Below are 20,291 nucleotides of genomic sequence, written 5' to 3' on the forward strand. Positions count from 1 at the left end.
GAAGTGGCACTGTGGCTCAAGTGGTAGAGCGCTAGCTTTGAGCTGAAGAGCTGAGGGACAGTGCCCAGGCCCAGAGTTCAAGCCCCACGACCGACAAAAAAGAAAGAAAGAAAGAAAGAAAGAAAGAAAGAAAGAAAGAAAGAAAGAAAGAAAGAAAGAAAGAAAGAAAGAAAGAGTATTAGGGGGTGGTGTGATGACAAAAAAGATCTCTTTTTCGGAGTGACAATCAAATCTTTAAGTCTAGGTTCCAAATTGGCACAACTGAGACAATATGCAGAAGTACTATCTTTAGATGATTTTAGGCATTAATTAGTAATTAAGATATAAGCCCCAGAGATCCTAGATTTATTCACAAATTAAGACTCCCATAGGACTAAGCAAAACAAGATTCTAGAATTAGAAAAATTGAAGCTCTAAATTGCCTTTCAATCTCAAAGGGCGCTACTGTCTTTGCTGCTGCCAAACCATCACTGTTTTGGGAAAATCCAGGTGCCTTCCTCTTGAACTGTTGAGGGCTATTATGTTGTAGGACTTGATTGTTGTTAGGTTGGCAGTTTGCCTTTACCTGGAGTGAACCATGGAGAAGAAAAAAAGCACTCATGAAAAAGGGCCTGTTATTTCTTCATATGTTGCAGTCAGAAGAAAACAGTTCAGGGTCCATGTGTATTACTGTCTCCCTATCATTTCCATCTCTGGGGGTGTGTTTGTGAGTACATGTGTACACATTTCCAACCTGAAAACACTGATAGAGAGGGAAGTGCGCAGCTTCCTTGTTATGAGTTTCTCAAACGTCACTGTGGAGTAATTGTTTGTTTTTTGACTAATGTTTTTAAGAAAAGATGAGCAGCAAATAGGAGAAGCTGTAACATTGAACTTTGTGTACCAAGCCATGAATGGGATAGAGGACTTTTTTAAATTCTGAAGATCACTTAAGAATTTATAAAACTGAGGCAGAGGCAGGGCTGTGATACTGAAAATGGCCAGATAAATGAGCACAGGTAATCAAATGACTGCAAAACATAAATGTAGCAATGAACTACGGATAAACAGAATCCAGTTGAATCCATGATGCAGATGAAGAAAGCCAAACATATGTGTCATCAGAGTGAGTGTGGCTCAAGGTCAGTTGACCTTGCTAATGGCTATCTCTCCTCCCCTTTTTTTGGCCAGTCTTGGGGCTTGAACTCTGGGCCTGGGAACTGTCCCTGAGCTTTTCTTTCTACCACTTGAGTCATAGCACCTCTTCCAGTTTTTTTGAGCAGTTTATTGGAGATAAGAATTTCATAGAGTGGGGCTGGGAAGGTGGCTCAGTGGTAGAGCGCTTGCTTTGCATGCCTGAGGCCCTGGGTTCGATTCCTCAGCACCACATAAGCAAAAAGAAAAAAGCCGGAAGTGGCGCTGTGGCTCAAGTGGTAGAGCACTAGCCTTGAGCTGAAGAGCTGAGGGACAGTGCCCAGGCCCAGAGTTCAGGCCCCATGACCAGACCCAAAAAAAAAAAAAAAGAATTTCATAGAGTTTCCTGCCCAGGCTGTCTTTGAACTGTGATCCTCAGATCTCAGCCTCCCAAGCAGTATGATTACAGGCAGGCATGAGCCACTGGCACCTGGCTTTATTTACCTTTCTTTACCCAACATTTAATTCTCAATGAAGATAAATTTAATGTACCACAAGTAATCCAGCTGAGGTAACATTCTTTTTTTTTTTTTTTTAAGTTTTCCTTTGTTTATTCTATTTGAAACACTGAGATGTACCTTAATTATACACCATTAGAAATAAGTTTTGGTTGGGCACTGGTGGCTTACACCTCTAATTCTAGCTATTCAGAAGTCTGAGATCTGAAGATTGAGGTTCAAAGCCAGCCCAGGCAAGAATGTCTATGAAAGTCTTATCTTCAATTAACCACCAGAAAACTGGAAGTGGAGCTATAGTTCAAGCCTAGTCTTGAGCAAAAGAGCAAAAGAGCTCAGCAGCCAGGCCCTGAGTTCAAGCCCCACAACTGCCAAAAAAAAAAAAAAAAAGAAAAAAAATTTTAGCCAGGCACAGGTGGCTCATGCCTGTAATCCTAGATACTCAGGAGGCTGAGATCTGAGGATCGTGGTTCAAAGCCAGCCCAGGCAGGAAAGTCCATGAGACTCTTATCTCCAATAAACCACCAGAAAACCAGAAGTGGTGCTGTGGCTCAAGTGGTAGAAGAGAGCTAGCCTTGAGCTGAGAGGGACAGCACCCAGGCCCAGAGTTCAAGCCCCACAACCCCCCCCCCCCCAAAAAAAAAGTTTTGTTTTACAAAGTCTTGGTTTTCATTCCGAGACGCCATGGTCAGTTAGTACTTTATGGGGGGTAGCATTCTTAATATGAGAAATGTAACTTCAAAGCTAATTGTAACAGTGTATTAGCTGGGCACCTGTGGCTCATGCCTATAATCCTTAGTTACTCAGGAGGCTGGATCTGAGGATACATGTTCAAAGCTAGCCCAAGCAGACAAATTTAAGAGTCTCTTCTAACTCATCAGCAAAAAGAGGCGGCGGTACCTTAAGTGATATTGCACCAGCCTTGAGCGAAAAACCTAAAACAATGTAAAGCCTTGAGTTCAAACTCTAGTACCAGCATATACAGGCGCATGTGTGTGTGTTTGGGGGCACACATGGATGATACACACACAATATTTACTTGAAACATTTAAAATTAGTCGCATTATTTAAAATGTTAAAATGTTGCCTGTGTAATGAAAAGAAACATTTTCTTTTTTTTGTCAGCTGTGGGACTTAAACTCAGGGACTGGATGTTGTGCCTAAGCTCTTCTGCTCAAAGCCAGGACTCTACCACTTTGAGCCACAGCTCCACTTCTCATTTTTGAGTGGCTAATTGTAGATAAGAATCTCAAGGGGACTTTTCTGCCTGAGCTGGTTTCAAACTGAGACTCGGATCTCAGCCTCCTGGGTAGGTAGGATTATAGGTTTGAGCACTTGTGCTTGGCCAAAAAAAAAAAAAAAAAAAGAAAGAAAGAACATTTTCATCTAAAGCTTGCTTAATTCTGTGTACACTTTCGCTCTTCTTAGCTCATTTCAATCAACACTGCTATGAAATAAAGAGAAAAAAATGGGAAAGGGTAACACTATAGGCTCCCAAATAGGAACTCTACAACCATTCTAATTCCTTCTCTGGTTAATGGAGAGGCAGTATGGAATTACTTGTATCCATGTATCCATGGATTCTGCATACTTGGCTTCAACAATCATATACTGAAAGTATTTTGGGAAAAAACCCAAACAACATTTGTTAACATCTATAGTGCACATTTTTGCCATTCTCTAAATGTAGTTTAACCATTAACTACATAGCAGATGCATCGCATTTGGTATTCTAGGCACCTAGAATTGAATAGAGGATATACAAAGGCTGTACAAAGGCAATCACACCATATTATATAACGGATTTGAGACTTGATGGATACTGTGGGACCACGGTATTTCCATTAATTTACTTTCACAGGTTAAGACACACAGGTCAGGGCATCTTTCTAGTGCACACAAGAACACTAAGGGAAAACCAGACACCTCAATTAGAAAAGTATTCACTATATTACAAAAATACTGTATGGAGCTATTTGTAGATTTCACTTAACACATTTCAGGAGGAATAGGATCATCTTTAAAAAAATAAACATAGGGCTGGCGAAGTGGTGAAGTGGTAGAGTGCTTGCCTTGTATTCATGAGGTCCTGGGTTTGATGCTTCAGCACCACATAAGCAGAAAAAGCCGGAAGTGGTTCTATGGCTCAAATGGTAGAGTGTTAGAGATGAAGAGCTGAGGGACAGCGCCCAGGCCCAGAGTTCAGGCTCCATGACTGACAAAAACAAAACAAAACAAAAAAATCCAAAACATAAAAAGGCTGGGAAGATGGCTGAGTGGTAGAATGCTTGCTTAGCATGTGTGAAGCCCTGAGTTAGATTCCTCAGTAACAGATAAATAGAAAAAGCTGGAAGTAGCACTGTGGCTCAAGTAGTAGAGTGCTAGCTATGAGCAAAAGAAGCTCAGGGACAGTGCCCAGGCCCTGAGTTCAAGCTCCAGGAATGGCAATAAATAAATAAACTTAAGGGCTAAGTATGATTTATTAACATATTGTGTGTAAATCTCATCTCAAAGGCTGTTCTATCCTGCTAATTCCAAAACCACATGTGCAGCAATTGGGAGGCTAAGGAAGGAAGATTCCAAGTTCAAGTCTACCCCGAGTTAAAAGCAATAAAAGGTCTCAGGATAAGGCAAACAACAACACAAACCCTAGGGTACTTGTGCAGAGTGGGCAACATTTGGGGCTTAGAAGAGAACCTATGCAACCTGTAATAAAGGAACATTTTTACTAAATGAGTAAACTAGAAAGGAACACTCTTAGACTCATTCTTTATTTAAAAAGCAAATAGTGGAACCAGGCACCAATGGCTCACCCTGAATCCTAGCTACTCAGGAGGTTGAGAGTGAGCATCGCAGTTTGAAGCCAGCCTGGGCAGAAAAGTCCCAATGAGACTCTTATCTCTAATTAACCACTCAAAAACTCTACCTGGCATATGGTTCAAATGATAGAGCTCTAACCTTGAGCACAAAGAAGCTCATGGACTGTACCCAGGCTGAGTTCAAGCCCCACAACTGGCCAAAAACAAAACAACAGTGTAGCTATGCTGGCTAATCCTTCATTGGCTTACTTGTGGTCTATGATCAGTATTGTCAGGCAGTTGTACTCCCATGCTATGTAAGAGGTTAGAGGCAGGTCCCGCCAGTCCGGCTTGAGAGCTGTAGGATTCTAATATATTTGAAACCAGGTTCAGGTCTATATCCACTGGTGCCATTCCCGAATCTCCTGCCGCAGAAACTTCCTCCTCTGAATTACTACTGGTAGTCTGGGATGGAGGGTCCTTACTCTGGAAGGAAAAGAAATGATCACAGGTTAATATCCTTTTGGGTGAATGTTAGCTATAATAAAAAACAATAGCTAAAATATAGTGTACATTTGAATTACAAATTAAAAATGAAATGTCTCATACTTTCTAATGTAAAAACGAAGTCTAATAAACTATACAATCTAATACATTAAAACTTGGTTCTAAGATGATGTACTTCTTTCTTTAAAAAACTTCTACAAATTGAGCAAGTCTGTCCCTACTTTGAAATAGCACAAAGGAGAGAACCAGATTTTTTTGTTGTTGTTGTTTGTTTCTTGTAAGTTCTGGGGCTTGAACTCAGGGCCTGGGCAATGTCTCTGAGCTTTTTTTTGCTCAAGGTGAGTGCTCTACCACTTGAGCCACAGTGCCACTTCCAGCTTTTTCTGTTTATGTGGTACTGAGGAATCGAACCCAGGACTTCATGCATGCTAGGCAAGCAATCTACCATTAAGTTACGTTCCTAGCAGAGAGAACCAGATTTAAGGAGGTATATTCATAGCTTGCCTATGTGTTTTCAAAGGAAAAACACTTTTAAAATGTTTGTTTTTTTTAAAGAAGGACATTTTCTTTTAAATGATAATTTGGATTTCCTTTTTTGTTCCTTCCATGACAAAGCTTAAAGTAAAAATAAAGTGGGGGTCTAGCCATAAAGCCTCTGATTTCACGGGTGGGAAAAGGATATGAAAGCCTGCAGCTAGATCTATCCTTGAGATACAAAATGTGGTCCTTGGACTAGCAGCATCTGAATCCCTCAGGATTTGCTAGAGACAGAAAGTTTCAGGCTTCGGGGCTGGGAAGGTAGCTCAGTGGTAGAGCGCTTGCTTTGCATGCTTGAGGCCTTGGGTTCGATTCCTCAGCACCACGTAAGCAAAAAGAAAAAAGCCGGAAGCGGCGCTGTGGCTCAGGTGGTAGAGTGCTAGCCTTGAGCTGAAGAGCTGAGGGATAGCGCCCAGGCCCAGAGTTCAGGCCCACTACCGGACCCTCCCCCCCCCCCCCCAAAAAAAAGGAAGTTTCAGGCTTCATCCAGGACCTGATGAATCAAAATCTGTATTGTAACAGATCATTAGGTTGCTATATTCACCATGAAATTTAAGAAATACTGCTTTAGATAACTAATATATGGTTTCTGTTAGCTTTGGGAAATACTGAAAGCAACTGTAGTTTTAAATGTAGTTTAGATTGTCAAAGCAAGGGGTATTAACACTAACTAGATATCTCTTAGGGGCTTTACCACTGACTCTTTTGGTTCTCCCTTTAATTCTATGACATGAGCTGGGAGCCAGTGGCTCACACCTGTAATCCTAGCTACTCAAGAGGCTGAGATCTGAGGATAGAGGTTCAAAGTCAGCCCAGGCAGGAAAGTCTGTGAGATTCTTATCTCCAATAAACCATCAGAAAACTGGAACTGGTGCTATGGCTCAAGTGGTAGAGCACTATCCTTGAGCTGAAGAGTTGAGGGGCATCACCCAAGCCCAGAGTTCAAGCCCCATGACAGATTTTTAAAAAAAATTATGACATGAGGATTACTGGTTAATGAGGATTACTGGTCAGAGGATGGCTGAGATAGGTTTCAAATTCTGACCCAGGAAAACTCTCCAGGGTCTATGCTCTTTCCAGAATGTTTGTCTAGGGCTAGACAGTGCTGGCAACATACAGATGTCATGGAAGGGAAGGGCACGAGAGGGAAGGTGAAGGGCAAGAGAGAGGAAGGGAAGGGAAGTCCTGTGACTCAGTCTTCCGAGTAGCTGGAATTACATGCATATGCCACTGCATCTATCTCCTTTCATGCTACTAAAGTTAGGAAATGCGTGTTCTTGAGGCTGAGAGTATATAGTTCAAAGGTGATACACTTAGCATGTGCAAAAGGCTCTTGGTTTGATCTTCAGCATCAAAGAATAAATAAGTAAACCAAATTAACATTGTTATTTACTTCAAATCTCACAAATCAAAATAAAAGGAAAAACTAAGATAAAATAAAATTTTTTCTATCTTACAGAGTAGATTTTATAAAGATATTAAAAAACACTTACTATTTGCTTCCGAGTGGTGAAACTTCTGCCAATGGTGGTGTGTGCTAATTCCTGGTCCATCTGAGCCATGTATGACTTGAGACTGTCAAGAGTTCCTTTCAGAGAAGCCTCTTCACCACATTCCTGCATTCCGAAGTCTAAGTCATCATCACTGTCTAAACTTTCAAAGTCTTCCTCATCCAGATCATCAGAGTCTGACTTATGTGACTCTGGCCCTATACAGAAAGAGTCACTTGGTAAACTTTTCTGAATGATTACACCTCTCAAAGAATTAGTTACACATAGAAAAGAAGCAATATAGTCAAACTACTTCACAAATATATGTTCTAGAAATTATAATGCAGGCAAATATTTGCAGGAAAATGCATGGGCTATGCTGTCTGCTTTTAATTTATTTATCTTCTCTGTTAGTCCATGGGGGGGGGGGGGCGGGGGCGGCGGCGGGGGTGGTGGTGGGGGGGTGGGGGTGGGGTGTGTGTGTGTGTGTGTGTGTGTGTGTGTGTGTGTGTGTGTGTGTCATGGTATCTGAACTCTGGGCATGGGTGCTGTCCATCAGCTCATCAGCTCAAGGCTAGCACTCTACTATTTGAGCCACAGCGCCATTTCTGGCCTTTTCTGCTTATGTGGTGCTGAGGAATCAAACCCAGGGCCTTATGCATGCAAGATAAGCACTCTACCACTGAGCCAACTTCCCAGCCCCTGTCACTGAGATTTTTCTCTCCAGGCTAGCACTTAGCCACAGTGCCACTTCTGGTTTTCTGTTTGGTTAACTGGAGAGTCTCATGGACTTTCCTGGCTGGACTAGCTTTGAACCGCAATCTTCAGATCTCAGTCTCCTGAGTAGCTAGAATTATAGACTTGAGCCACTGGTACCCAGGTGACAGTCTACTTTTGTAAAGCTAACTCTTTTTAAAAATTTACTTGAAAATTAAAAAAATAACAATAACAACAACAATAATAATAAAAATAAAAACAGCCAAGTATGGTAGGATACACCTGCAATCCTGCACCTGAGAGGCAGAGGAAGGAGAATTGAAAAGTTGAGGCCAGTCTGGCCTGGGCTACATAGTAGTACTCTTTAAAAACTTATGTTTTGGGGGGCTGGGAATGTGGCTCAGTGGTAGACTGCTTGCCTTGCATGCATGAGGCAGGCCCAGGGTTTGATTCCTCAGCACCACATAAGCAGAAAAAGCTGGAAGTGGCGCTGTGGCTCAAGTGGTAGAGCACTATCCTTGAGCTGAAGAGCTGAGGGACAGTGCCCAGGCCCAGAGTTAAGGCCCAACGACCGGCAAAAAAAAAAATAAAAAGAAAAGAAAAAAGTATTGTCTCATAGCTCTGTCTGTTCTCAGAGATTATCTTCTGACAGTGTGGTAGATACTCAGACCTTAAGCTATGAGGGTGTATACATACATAAACACATTTTTCTTTTTTATCTAGATGTCACAGTATTCCTGTGGGGACTCCATTCCTTATTATGGCTCTACCTAATAAGTTACATAGCTGCATAATGATTTATTTAACCATATCCTCTTAGGATATTCCAATCTTTTGCTACTACAATACTATAATGACCACATTATCTCTTTTCATAGAGTAAATCCCTAGAACTAAAATGACTAAGTCGGGCTGGGAAGTTGGCTCAGTGGTAGAGCGCTTGCCTTGCATGCCTGAGGCCCTGGGTTCGATTCCTCAGCACCACATAAGCAAAAAGAAAAAAGCCGGAAGTGGCACTGTGGCTCAGGTGGTAGGGCACTAGCCTTGAGCTGAAGAGCTGAGGGACAGTGCTCAGCCCCAGAGTTCAGGCCCCACAACCGGACCAAAAAAAAAATAATAATAAAATAAAATGACTAAGTCAAACATTATGAATGTTCTAGAACTGTACAATGTCTTCTGAAACTCAGCTTATACTTTTACCCCAGAGTCTGACAATGCTCACTTTTCCAACCTTTAGAAACAACTGCAGGGGCTAGGAAGGTAGCTCAGTGGTAGAGTGCATGCCTTGCAAGCATGAGGCCCTGGGTTGGATTCCTCAGCACCACATAAACAGAAAAAGCCAGAAGTGGTGCTGTGGCTCCAGTGGTAGAGCACTAGTCTTGAGCTGAAGAGCTGAGGGACAGCGCCCAGGCCCAGAGTTCAGGCCTCATGGCCGGTAAAAAAAAAACAACTGCAACAACAAATAACTGGTTATCGGCTGGGCACCAGCAGAAGGCTGAGATCTGAGGATTATGGTTCAAAGTTAGCCTGGGGCAGAAAAGACCGCAATACTCTTATCTCCAGTTAAGCACCAAAAAGCCAGAACTAGAGCAGTGGCTCAAGTGATGTAGCACCAGCTTTGATGGTAAAAGGTAAGGGACAGCACCCAGGACCTGAGTTCAAACCCTAGTACCAGCACAAAAAAACAGAACTAAAAACACCCTCTACTTATTATCAATTAAATTTTTTCCCAATATAATGGACTAAAAAATTTTTGTATTTTTGTTATGCATTTTTGTTTACTATGAAGAATTAACTATTTCCAAATATTTACTGACTATATTTTTCTTCAGAGAATAAAATATTCTTTATTTTTTTATTGGGCCTTTATTTTTACTTCTGATGGTACTGGGAATTAACTCAGGCCATTATGTCTGTCAGAAGGGCTCTACTATGTTCCCTACCATTTGTCATTTTCTTACTAATTTCTAAAATAGTAAGTCTGGAAGAGAAAGAGAGAAAAATAATAACACACACACACACACACAGACACACACACAGACACACACACACAGACACACACACACACACACACACACACACCACAATCTAGGAGCCAAGGTCAAAGTCTGGAAGAGAAAGAGAGAAAAATAATAACACACACACACACACACACACACACACACACACACACACACACACACACACACACACACACACACACACACACACACACACACACACACACACACACACACACACACACACACACACACACACACACACACACACACAATCTAGGAGCCAAGGTCAAAATTCTCTATCTACCCATATAACATTCATGCACTCAAATATGTAATAAGCAGTTACTATGACAAGCAAGACAATAGTTATCCTCTGAAATTATTTAACAGGATAGCAGTTCATAGTTTAAAGTCGCACAAAACCATGGGGAGAAAGCAGGTATTTTAACTTCTGAGTGATTTAATGCTGCAGTGCTCTAGTAACTGCTTTAATCAACATTTCAAAATGAGAGTAAACATCACATTGTAACTCACCCAAAATCTTATCAAAATAATTAAGAAAAGAATCTGCATCAAAAGTGATAGGGGCCTCAGAAGGTTCTCTACAAGATTAAAGAGAAAAAGACAATTAATTTATACTGAACACAACTCTGAGACTTTTTCTAATGTAGCACTACTCTAAGGAAAACTGACAGAAATATACAAAGGAGAGATAATAAGGAAAACTGCAGCTTAATTTTCAAAAAACAATTCATGTGTTTATTAGCCTTTGCAGGGCAACAGAAAGAAAAGTTTGAAGATAGAAGAGAATTTCACTTATGCACATTTAGCTTATTTATTTAGGAACCCACCCACTCTGTACTCCTGTAAGATAGGTTTAACATTAGTAAGAGAAATTATTTATCTGAGTTTATTATTATAAAGTTTATTTCTTTAAGAATTAAATATTAAGGCTGGGCGCTGGTGGCTTGCATCTGTAATCCTAGCTATTGAAGAGGCTGAGATCTGAGGATCATGGTTCAAAGCCAGTCTGGGCAGGAAAGTCCATGAAACTCTTATTTCCAATAAACCACCAGAAAACTGGAAGTGGCACTGTGGCTCAAGTGGTAGAGCACTTGCCTTGAGCTGAAGAGCTCAAGGACAGCACCCAGGCCCAGACCAGAGTTCAAGCCCCACAACCAATGACCAAAAAAAAAAAAAAAAAAAAAAAAAAATCAAATATTAAAAGATAAAAAGAATATACTTGTTATGTGCTAATGGCTCATACTACCATGAGATCTAAAGCCAGGTAGGCAGGAAAGTCTATGACACTTTTTTTTAACTTAAAGATAATAAAAATAAATAAATTTTAAATAAATTTTGAAGAACAAAAAAAAGACTGGAGTTTCCAACCCGGTACGAATACCCTGTATATCTCTGAGTAAGTTTTTTTATCTCTCAGTTCCTTGAGGACATTTCATTACCACCCTCATTGCCACCAGCTTCAAAAGCATGCCAAAATATGAAGAATACCCATGTTTTCTCTGATACAAATGGGCCCTCAGCCCATCTGACATCTTATCTTCAAATTAACTACCAAAAAGTGGAGCTGTGACTGATTTGGTAGAGCCTTGGGCAAAAGAAGCTCAGACAGCACTTAGGCCTTGAGTTCAACCTCCAGGACCTGCCAAAAGAAAAAGCCAGGTGGTAGTGGCTCAGACCTGTAATCCTACCTATTCAACAGGCTGAGATCTAAGGATCGTATTTCGAAGCCAGCCCAAGCAGGAAAGTCTAGGAGACTCATCTCCAGTTAAACCACAGAAAAAGTCAGAAATGGCAATGTGGCTGAAGTGGGAGAGCACTAGCCTTGACCAAAATCTCAGGGACAGTACTCAAGGCACAGAGTTCAGGTCCAAGCCAAAAAAACAAAAAAAGAACATACTCTTCCTTTTTTCTGTCTTCCTAAGAGAGAGAAGTGAATATGAAGTTTAGTCTTTCATGAGATTCAAGAGCATTGCCACCAATAAAGATTACATTTGCTGTGCAAGTAACAATTTTTTCTTTAAAAAAAATTATCTTAGGCTGGGAAGGTGGCTCAATGGTAGAGTGCTTGCCTTGCATGCATGAGGCCCTAGGTTGGATTCCTCAGCACCACATAAGCAGAGAAAGCCGGAAGTGGCACTGTGGCTCAAGTGGTAGAGTGCTAGCCTTGAGCTGAAGAGCTGAGGGACAGCGCCCAGGCCCAGAGTTCAGGCCCACAACCAAAAAAAAAAAAAAAATATCTTTAGGCAGTTGCACTTTTGTAGAACACATTGAAACCCACAAAAAGTAGAAATGGTACTTTCTACTGACTGGACGGCTTCAATGGAACTGTTTAAATATTATTCCTTAAAACAAGTTACCGAGGCAGCTCTGCTCCCTTGTGGGTTGAAACTTTGGATACAAAAGCTTTCATGCTCTCTGAGATTTCAGTTAAGTCATAGATCTGCTCTTCCTCTTTCTTAGAAATGGGCTCTGATTCATTTTTGCCAGCAGCTTCATTCAACAGCTGGTCCAGCTGCTCTGGTGAGAGATCTAACCACTGATCATCTGAAAAAGAAGAAAGCATATTACTATTCTACAGATAGGAAAGTCCATGTCATGACAGATCCTCTCAGAGAAGACTGGAATACTCAAGAGACCACCTTTCCATTCTTTCCAGCTCTCCTGCTGTATCGTGGTTCATCACTCACCATCCTCAGGGGGAAGATTAGCTTCTTCTTTCTTAAGTTCTTCTATTTTAAATGGCATTGTCTGTAATATGGTTAAGATTTCTTCACCTGGGCTCATAGCAAGTAAACTGTAGAAAATAAAAGGCATAAGGAGATAGGATTACACCACATGCTAGCACTTTAAATACATTTCTTATTTGATCTCAACCCTAAGTTAATACATGGCAAAATATTTGCAAATATCACATGGTAAGGAGAGACATGGAAGAAGTAATTATTTTCATTGGTGAAAGGATAGAGAATTTTAAAAAGGTATAGAATGCTTCCTTTAGATCTTAAAAGAATGGAGCAGGTGTGTGTGTGCGTGCATGCGTGCGTGCATGTGTGTGCTGGTCCAGGGTATTAAAGAATGGAGCAGTGGTGTATATGTGTGTGTGCTGTCCTGGGTCTTAAAGTAACTAGGGCTGGGAAGGTGGCTCAGTGATAGAGCGCTTGCCTTGCATGCATGAGGCCCTGGGTTCGATTCCGCAGCACCACATAAGCAAAAAGGAAAAAAACCGGAAGTGGCGCTGTGGCTCAAGTGGTAGAGTGGTAGCCTTGAGCTGAAGAGCTGAGGGACAGCGCCCAGGCCCACGACTGGACCCCCCCCCCAAAAAAAAGAAAAGAAATAAGTAAGTAAAATTACAAGACAGAGAAATAATAATAAACAGGATATGGACTGGACACAATGACAGCGAGAACAGTGGTACAATATTAAAAGACATCTGATAAAAAAGAAGAGTTGAAAAAAATTCTAGATGGCAATAAATAAGTAATAGTGGTCAGCCTTCAGGTATACTTTTTTCTTTCTTACATATTTATTTGCTATAATAACTATGCTACTTTTATAATAACAAATAAATTTTTTAAAAAAAAACTAGGTTCCAGCAGCTCAGATCTGTAATCCTACCTACTCAGGGAGCTGAAATCTGAGGATTGCAGTTTGAAGTGAGCCCAGGCAAGAAAGTCCTTGAGACTCTTATCTCTTACCAAAAATGTCGTAAGTGGAGCTGTGGCTAAAGTGGCAAAGCGCTAGCCTTGAGCATAAAAAAACTGAGGGACAGTGCCCAGGCCCTGAATTCAAGCCCAGGACTGGCACAAGAAAAAAAAAAAAAAGGAACTACCCAATCATCAACTATCATTTACCTTTCTGGCCGGTCTACTGAAAGTTGGAAGTAGTTCTTTGCCATTTCAAGCCTTTCCTGGTACTGAGCCGAGCCTTCTACCAGTCCCTTAAAAAAGATGATTGTCTATCAGAATATTATTTATACAATGTCATTAAAATAACATGATTACTAGTAACTTTCAGAAAAGTAGCATATGCTGTACCATTCAGAAATCCCAAGGTGTGACTCTCAACCTGTTTGGCCATTAATGTACTTACCTGGGCTCCAGTTTCTTCAGATGAAGGTAAAAATAAGACACAAATAACCAAAAATAACCTACTATTACTTGTTTTCTACATGTGTTTTTCTAGAGGTAATCATGCCTAATATTTCACATTTTAAAAAATATGCTCTAATAGTACATGCACTTTTGCACTCTGCTACACAATCTTTATAATCAATGTTTCTACTTCTTGGATATTTCCTCATGAAAGAAGATACCAGATTTACATCTTTCTGTACTTTTTGGAATATATGCTCAAATTATTTTCAATTAAATTTCTATAAATTTACAGTGTACTGACAATTGGTCCAATTGGTACAGAGTATTATTTTTACATGCTCCCAATTGTACTGAATTTCATCATACTGTGTTTTACATATTGAAAACTTATCTTCATTATCATGTTTGTAAGATCCTCTTACTATCTGTGATTTCTTTTTTTCAAATGTCAGTACCAGGGCTTGAACTCAAAACATCACACTTGTTCTGTTTGTTTGCTCAGTTGGCATTCTACTTCTGTACCATGCCTCCAGTTCCAGTCTTCTGCTAGTTAACTGAAAACAAGAATCTTGACTTGGCTAGCTCTGAACTTCAATCCTCAAATCTCAAGCTTCCTGAGCAGCCAGGATTATAGGTGTGAACCACTGGTTCCAAGCCTAATGGTGACTATTTTAAGAAAAAGTTATTAGTTGTGTTAAAAAAAATTTTTTTTTTAGAAAATTCATGTCTTTGCTAATTTTCCTCTGTAGTGCCTGCATGTTTGCTTTATAAATTTCTGCAAGTTGTTCATCAGATACAATAAGGTGGTTCATACCTGAAATCCTCACTACTCAGGAGGCTGAGATCTGAGGATCATGGTTCAAAGCCAGCCCAGAGGAAAGTCCATGAGACTACCTTGAATTAACCACTAGAGTATTGGAAGTGGAGATGTGACTCAAAGTGGTAGAATGCTAGCCTTGAGCAAAAGAGCTCAGGGACAGTGCCCAGGCTTTTAGTTCAAGCTCCATGTCTGACCAAAAAGTAAAAAAATAGTAACTTTTGTTTTATAAAATAGTATTAGATTTCTCTGTAAAAAGCAATCCAGATGACCTCTCATCACTCATTTAAGACCTTAAGTACATTGAGTTAGAATTAACTCTAGCTTCTATAATTATGTCACAGTTTTAAATATGGATCACAGGACTTAAGTCATTAACCTGATTTTCTATGGATTGTATACTTAAAAAAAAAACCTACCTTAAAGTAGTCATTATTTTTCAGACTTTCAAGGAAGCTGGCCCAGAGTGGTGAGGTTGTCGTAAGCGACTTCCTGGAGTTAGAAAAATGTGGCATGCATTTAGAGCATAAGATCTCAAATCCGTGAGCCTAGAGGAGATAGGCAGAATTTTTATTAAGTTACTTTTAAAAATAAGTTTTATTCTTTCATGTTATTTTCTTCCCATTTGGCCATACTCAAGAATAAGTGACTGAACACATGGCAATGTGGACATTTAGAATATTTTTTAAAATTTTATGAAAAATATAAATTTGTATCTAATTTTTCAAATTCTACATAGTGAAAATCAGAGAAAGAAAATAAAAATAAAGGCTCCTAATCAGGGGGCTGGGAAGGTGGCTCAGTGGTAGAGCGCTTGCCTTGCATGCATGAGGCCCTGGGTTCGATTCCTCAGTACCACATAAGCAGAAAAAGACAGCCGGAAGTGGTGCTATGGCTCAAATGGTAGTGTGCTAGCCTTGAGCTGAAGAGCTGAGCGACAGCACCCAGGCCCAGAGTTCAGGCCCCACAATCGGACCCCCCCCCAAAAAAAAAGGCTCCTAATCAGATTAGATTCTTTTTCCTAATTACAAATGCACCACTTTATTTTTACACATGTAAGTCAAATATATACAGACACATATATTTATATTATAAATATGTATATACGTGTATATATTATATATATTTGTGTGTGTGTGTGTATTTGTTGATACTGAGGCTTGAACTTGGGGCCTAGGCCATGTCCTTGAGCGTTTTGCTCAAGATTGGTGGTCTACCACTTGAGCTACAGCTCCACCTTTTGGCCTTTGCTGGTTAATTGGAGATGAATGTTTCTTGGATTTGTCTGTCCCAGTTGGCTTCAAACCTTGATCCTCAGATCTCAAGTCTCATTAAGTACCTAGGATTATAAGCATGAGCCACCAGCATCCAGCTCTAACTTTTTCTGGTTTTTTTTTTTTTGGTCAGTTGTGGGACTTCAACTCTGGGCCTAGGTGCTGTCCCTAAGCTCTTCAGTTCAAGTCAAGCATTCTACCACTTGAGCCATAGCACCATTTCCAGTTTTCTGGTTTATTAGAGATAAGAGTCTCAAGGACGTTTCTGCCTGGGCTGGCTTTGAACTGTGATCCTCATATCTCAGCCTCCCAAGTAGCTAGGATTACAGGTGTAGCCACCCAGTGCCCGGCCTATCTCTCTTTCTTAAAAATGATTTTTGCTATGTTATAGTGGCCCTAACGTCTGGCCTCTAGTGACCCCTTTGCCTCAACTTCCTGAGTAGCTATGACTATAGGTATGGTTCCATGTGCTTGGCTTAAATTTTTACATAAAAAACTTATCAAGATGGAAGGGGTGGCATTGCTCCCCACCCCCCTTTTAACCCTCCCCCCAAATATACTCTTTACCTGACTCATGTAACTATAAACCTCTGTACATCACCTCATCTTTACAATAACAATAAATTTTTCAAAGTATCATCTTTAGTTTCATCATTTCTAGTTTCAAGTCATGCTTACAAAAAACTTTCTTACTCATTTTATAAAAAATATTTTTGTTGGGCTGGGGAGGCGGCTCAGTGGTAGAGCGCTTGCCTTGCATGCATGAGGCCCTGGATTCGATTCCTCAGCACCACATAAGCAAAAAGCTGGAAGTGGTGCTGTGGCTCAAGTGGTAGAGCTCTAGCCCTGAGCTGAATTGCTGAGGGACAGCGCCCAGGCCCAGAGTTCAGGCCCCATGACTGGACCCCCCCCCAAAAAAAACCCCAAAAAAACAAAGTAGTTCTTACATTAAAAAATAATAATAATTAAAAAAAATAAAAAATATTTTTGTTGGGCTGGGAAGGTGGCTCAGCGGTAGAGCACTTGCCTTGCATGCATGAGGCCCTGGGTTTGATTCCTCAGTACCACATAAGAAAAAAGCCGGAAGTGGCACTGTGGCTCAAGTGGGAAAGCGCTAGCCTTGAGCTGAAGAGCTGAGGGACAGCGCCCAGGCCCAGAGTTCAGGCCCCACAACCGGACCCCTCTCCCCCCCAAAAAAATTTGTTTTCTTTCAGATTTTAGTTTCATTGTTTATTTGATACAAATGGAGTCTCTAGGTGTAAGTATGCAGGAATAAACTTCAATTTTTCAGATGCTTTGCAATTATCCTATCATCATTTATCAAACAGTCCTTTTTTAACTTCTGATTTGAAAATCCATATTTTACCACAGTCACATATACACAGGGCATGTTTTGAGACTTGCTGGGCTGTGTGGTTATTCTGTTCTTTAACATAAAGAAATAAAAAGCATTAAGGATCAACATTACCAGCTTCATGCCAAGTTCATAGGCACGGTATTTGGGGTGAGATGGAGGAGGCAGCGTGTATCCACTCCGCCGGTCTGGCACAAACTTCTGCTGCACCAGCTGTGCATACAGACACTTGGTGAAAGTGACCTAGGTAGTGGGACACAAAATTCCTAAGTCTCTGAAAGCATAGGAGCTATTCATTTACATATTCATAGGGAAAATGCAAACATCTACCCTAGTTACTGTCCACTCAATTTTAATTATAGCAGCTATAGTGAGCTAAAACTCATATTCAAATTTACTCTAGTGACTTGTACAATTGGCAGAAGATAAATAATTATTAGTTCTCTGGAAGATATGAACTGTGTTAGTATAAAGAAGGAAATAATATGGAAATAGAGAAAATATGATCAAAAATAGGTGGGGAATATATAAAGATGAAGAGATTCATGTGTTTAAAATCTCCTCTGAGAAAAAAATAGAAGAAAAAAATGTGTATTAACATGCTAAGAGGACACAGAATATTTCCAATATTTCTCTAGAAAATTCAAATTATGGGCTGGCAATGTGACTCAGTGGTAGAGTGCTTATCTAGAATGCATGAGGCCCTGGGTACAATTCCTCTGTGCCACATAAACAGAAAAAGCCGAAAGTGGCAATGTGGCTCAAGTGGTAGAGTGCTAGCCTTAAGCTGAAGAGCTCAGGGACAGCGCCCAGGCAGAGTTCAAGCCCCACGACAGGCAAAAATAAATAAATAAAAAGAAAAATAAGGGCTGGGAAGATGGCTCAGCAGTAGAGTGCTTGCCTCCCATGTATGAGGCCCTGGGGGTTTGATTCTTTAGCACCACATAAACAGAAAAAGGGGAAGTGGCGTTGTGGCTCAAGTGATAGAGCACTCACCTTGAGTTGAAGAACTCACAGACAGCACCCAGGCCTAGAGCTCAAGCCCCACGACTGACAAAATAAATAAATAAATAAATAAATAAAACTCTCTTTCCATTGAGAAAAACCAAATGACTAAAAGAGCTACCTTACCGATGTCATGACTCGTGTTTCAGGCAAGAACGTTCTGAACACCCGGCAGGCCCTCAGGTCAATGAGGTCACGCAGGTAAAAGGCCTGAACTGCCGCTGCCACCAGTCGGGGCTGCTGCTTTAGCACCATTACAGCACCAGCTGGCAAGAAGCAGTGTGCTCGATGAAGGGAGGCTTCAATTTTCTCTGGGTACCTGTGCCGGGCAACAATGTTGTTTTCATTTTATAGTATATATCTAGAATTCACACATCTTGACTTACTTCATCAAAAGTGAGTAAAAAGTGACAGGAAAACTGAAAAGAATATACTTTAAGACTGTAGGAAAAAGAAAAGGAAAAAAGAAATGAAACAGAAAATAAAGGAAAGGCCCAAACATGATGGCTCATGATACTTGAGAGTCAGAGATTGGGAGGATCACAGTTTAAGGCCATTCTAGGCAAAATGTTAGAGACGCCTTACGCCCCATTTCAATCAATAATCTAGGCATGATGGCACATGCCTATAATCAAAGCTATAAGAAAGGCAGAAGTGGGTCTAGGAAGGTGGCTCAATGGTAAAGTCCTTGCCTCTCATGAATGAGTTCCTGGGTTCCATTCCTCAGCACCACATAAACAGAAAAAGCCGTAAGTGGGGCTGTGGCTCAAGTCGTACAGCCTTAGCCTTGAGCTGAAGAGCTGAAGGGCAGTATCCAGACCCAGAGTTCAGGTCCCACGACTGACAAAAAAAACCAAAAAAGGCAGAAATAGGGATGTTGTTTTGAGGTTGGCCCCAGACCAAACACAAAGGCCCCTGTGTAAAATAACTCAAATAGAAAGGGCTGCGGACGTGACTAGTGTTAGAGCACCAGTTAAGCTAGCTTGAGGCCCTAAGTTCAAACCCTAGTACTATACCAAAAAAAAAAAAAAAAAAAAAAAGGGCTGGACACCAGTGGCTCATGCCTATAATCCTAGCTATTCAGGAGGCTGAGATCTGAGGATCTCGGTTCAAAGCCAGCCCAGGCAGAAAAGTCAGTGAGACTCTTATCTCCAATAAACCACTAGAAAACCAGAAGTGGTGTTGTGGCTCAAGCAGGGGAGCTCGCCTTGAGCTGAAGAGCGCAGGGACAGCGCCCACGCCAAGAGTTCAAGCCCCACGACCAAAAAAAAAAAAAAAAAAAAAAAAAAAAAAAGCCCGGGAATTATGGTAACAACAGCAACAAAAAAAAGCCTGCTATGGGCTGGGAAGGTGGCTCAGTGGTAGAGCGCTTGCCTTGCATGCATGAGGCCCTCGGTTCGATTCCTCAGCACTACATAAGCAAGAAGAAAAAAGCCAGAAGTGGCGCTGTGGCTCAAGTGGTAGAGTGCTAGCCTTGAGCTGAAGAGCTGAGGGATAGCGCCCAGGCCCAGAGTTCAAGCCCCACGACCGGACCCAAAAAAAAAGCCTGCTATCCCTTGGAATAAGGACAAAATCAGAATTTATATTTCTAAAAAATGTAAAAAGTAAAAAGCATACAGAAATAAAGCTAAAAGAAAGGTCTAAAAGCATGGCTCATGTGAGAGAGTACCTGACTAAAAGATCCAGGTCCTGAGTTTAAATGTTTTTTGTTTAAAAACAAAAATTAAAAACAAATAGTTAAACCTAAAAAAGATTTTTTTACTAGTTAAAATTGAATGGTGTTAAATTCTAATAATAGGTAGCCATATCTGAATGAGGTCAACTAAGATGTTAGAAGGCTAAAAATCTTCCTTCTCTTCTGAATAAAGTCCAAAATGTTCCTTATAGGTCAAAGAATTTCACCAAAGGAATTAATAAAAAAAAATCTGAGTACATTGTGTTTCCTTAGGTTTCATGTTTAATCATCTCTAATTTTTTTTTTTTTTTGGGTCCGGTCTTGGGGCCTGAACTCTGGGCCTGGACGCTGTCCCTCAGCTCTTCAGC

The 20,291-nt window shown here is 40.7% G+C and overlaps 1 protein-coding gene across 9 annotated transcripts in view; it reads right to left on the bottom strand.

Moving 5' to 3' along the window:
* The window catches only part of LOC138825890 (prolyl 4-hydroxylase subunit alpha-1), a 138,785-nt gene that overhangs the window by 107,437 nt on the left and 11,057 nt on the right, over positions 1–20,291 (bottom strand). For all 9 annotated transcript variants that reach the window (XM_070020540.1, XM_070020538.1, XM_070020537.1 and 6 more), the window contains exons 6-14: positions 18,375–18,567; positions 17,358–17,486; positions 15,035–15,163; positions 13,556–13,641; positions 12,392–12,498; positions 12,062–12,248; positions 10,215–10,282; positions 6,964–7,178; positions 4,697–4,912 (exon numbers count right to left, since the gene is read on the bottom strand). In XM_070020540.1, the coding sequence (XP_069876641.1) occupies positions 4,697–4,912; positions 6,964–7,178; positions 10,215–10,282; positions 12,062–12,248; positions 12,392–12,498; positions 13,556–13,641; positions 15,035–15,163; positions 17,358–17,486; positions 18,375–18,567 (1,330 nt within the window). The remainder of the gene's footprint in view (positions 1–4,696; positions 4,913–6,963; positions 7,179–10,214; positions 10,283–12,061; positions 12,249–12,391; positions 12,499–13,555; positions 13,642–15,034; positions 15,164–17,357; positions 17,487–18,374; positions 18,568–20,291) is intronic.

This window comes from Dipodomys merriami, unplaced genomic scaffold (assembly GCF_024711535.1).
Source record: "Dipodomys merriami isolate MVZ:Mamm:240054 unplaced genomic scaffold, mDipMer1.0.p SCAF_14, whole genome shotgun sequence".
Classification (NCBI taxonomy): domain Eukaryota; kingdom Metazoa; phylum Chordata; class Mammalia; order Rodentia; family Heteromyidae; genus Dipodomys; species Dipodomys merriami.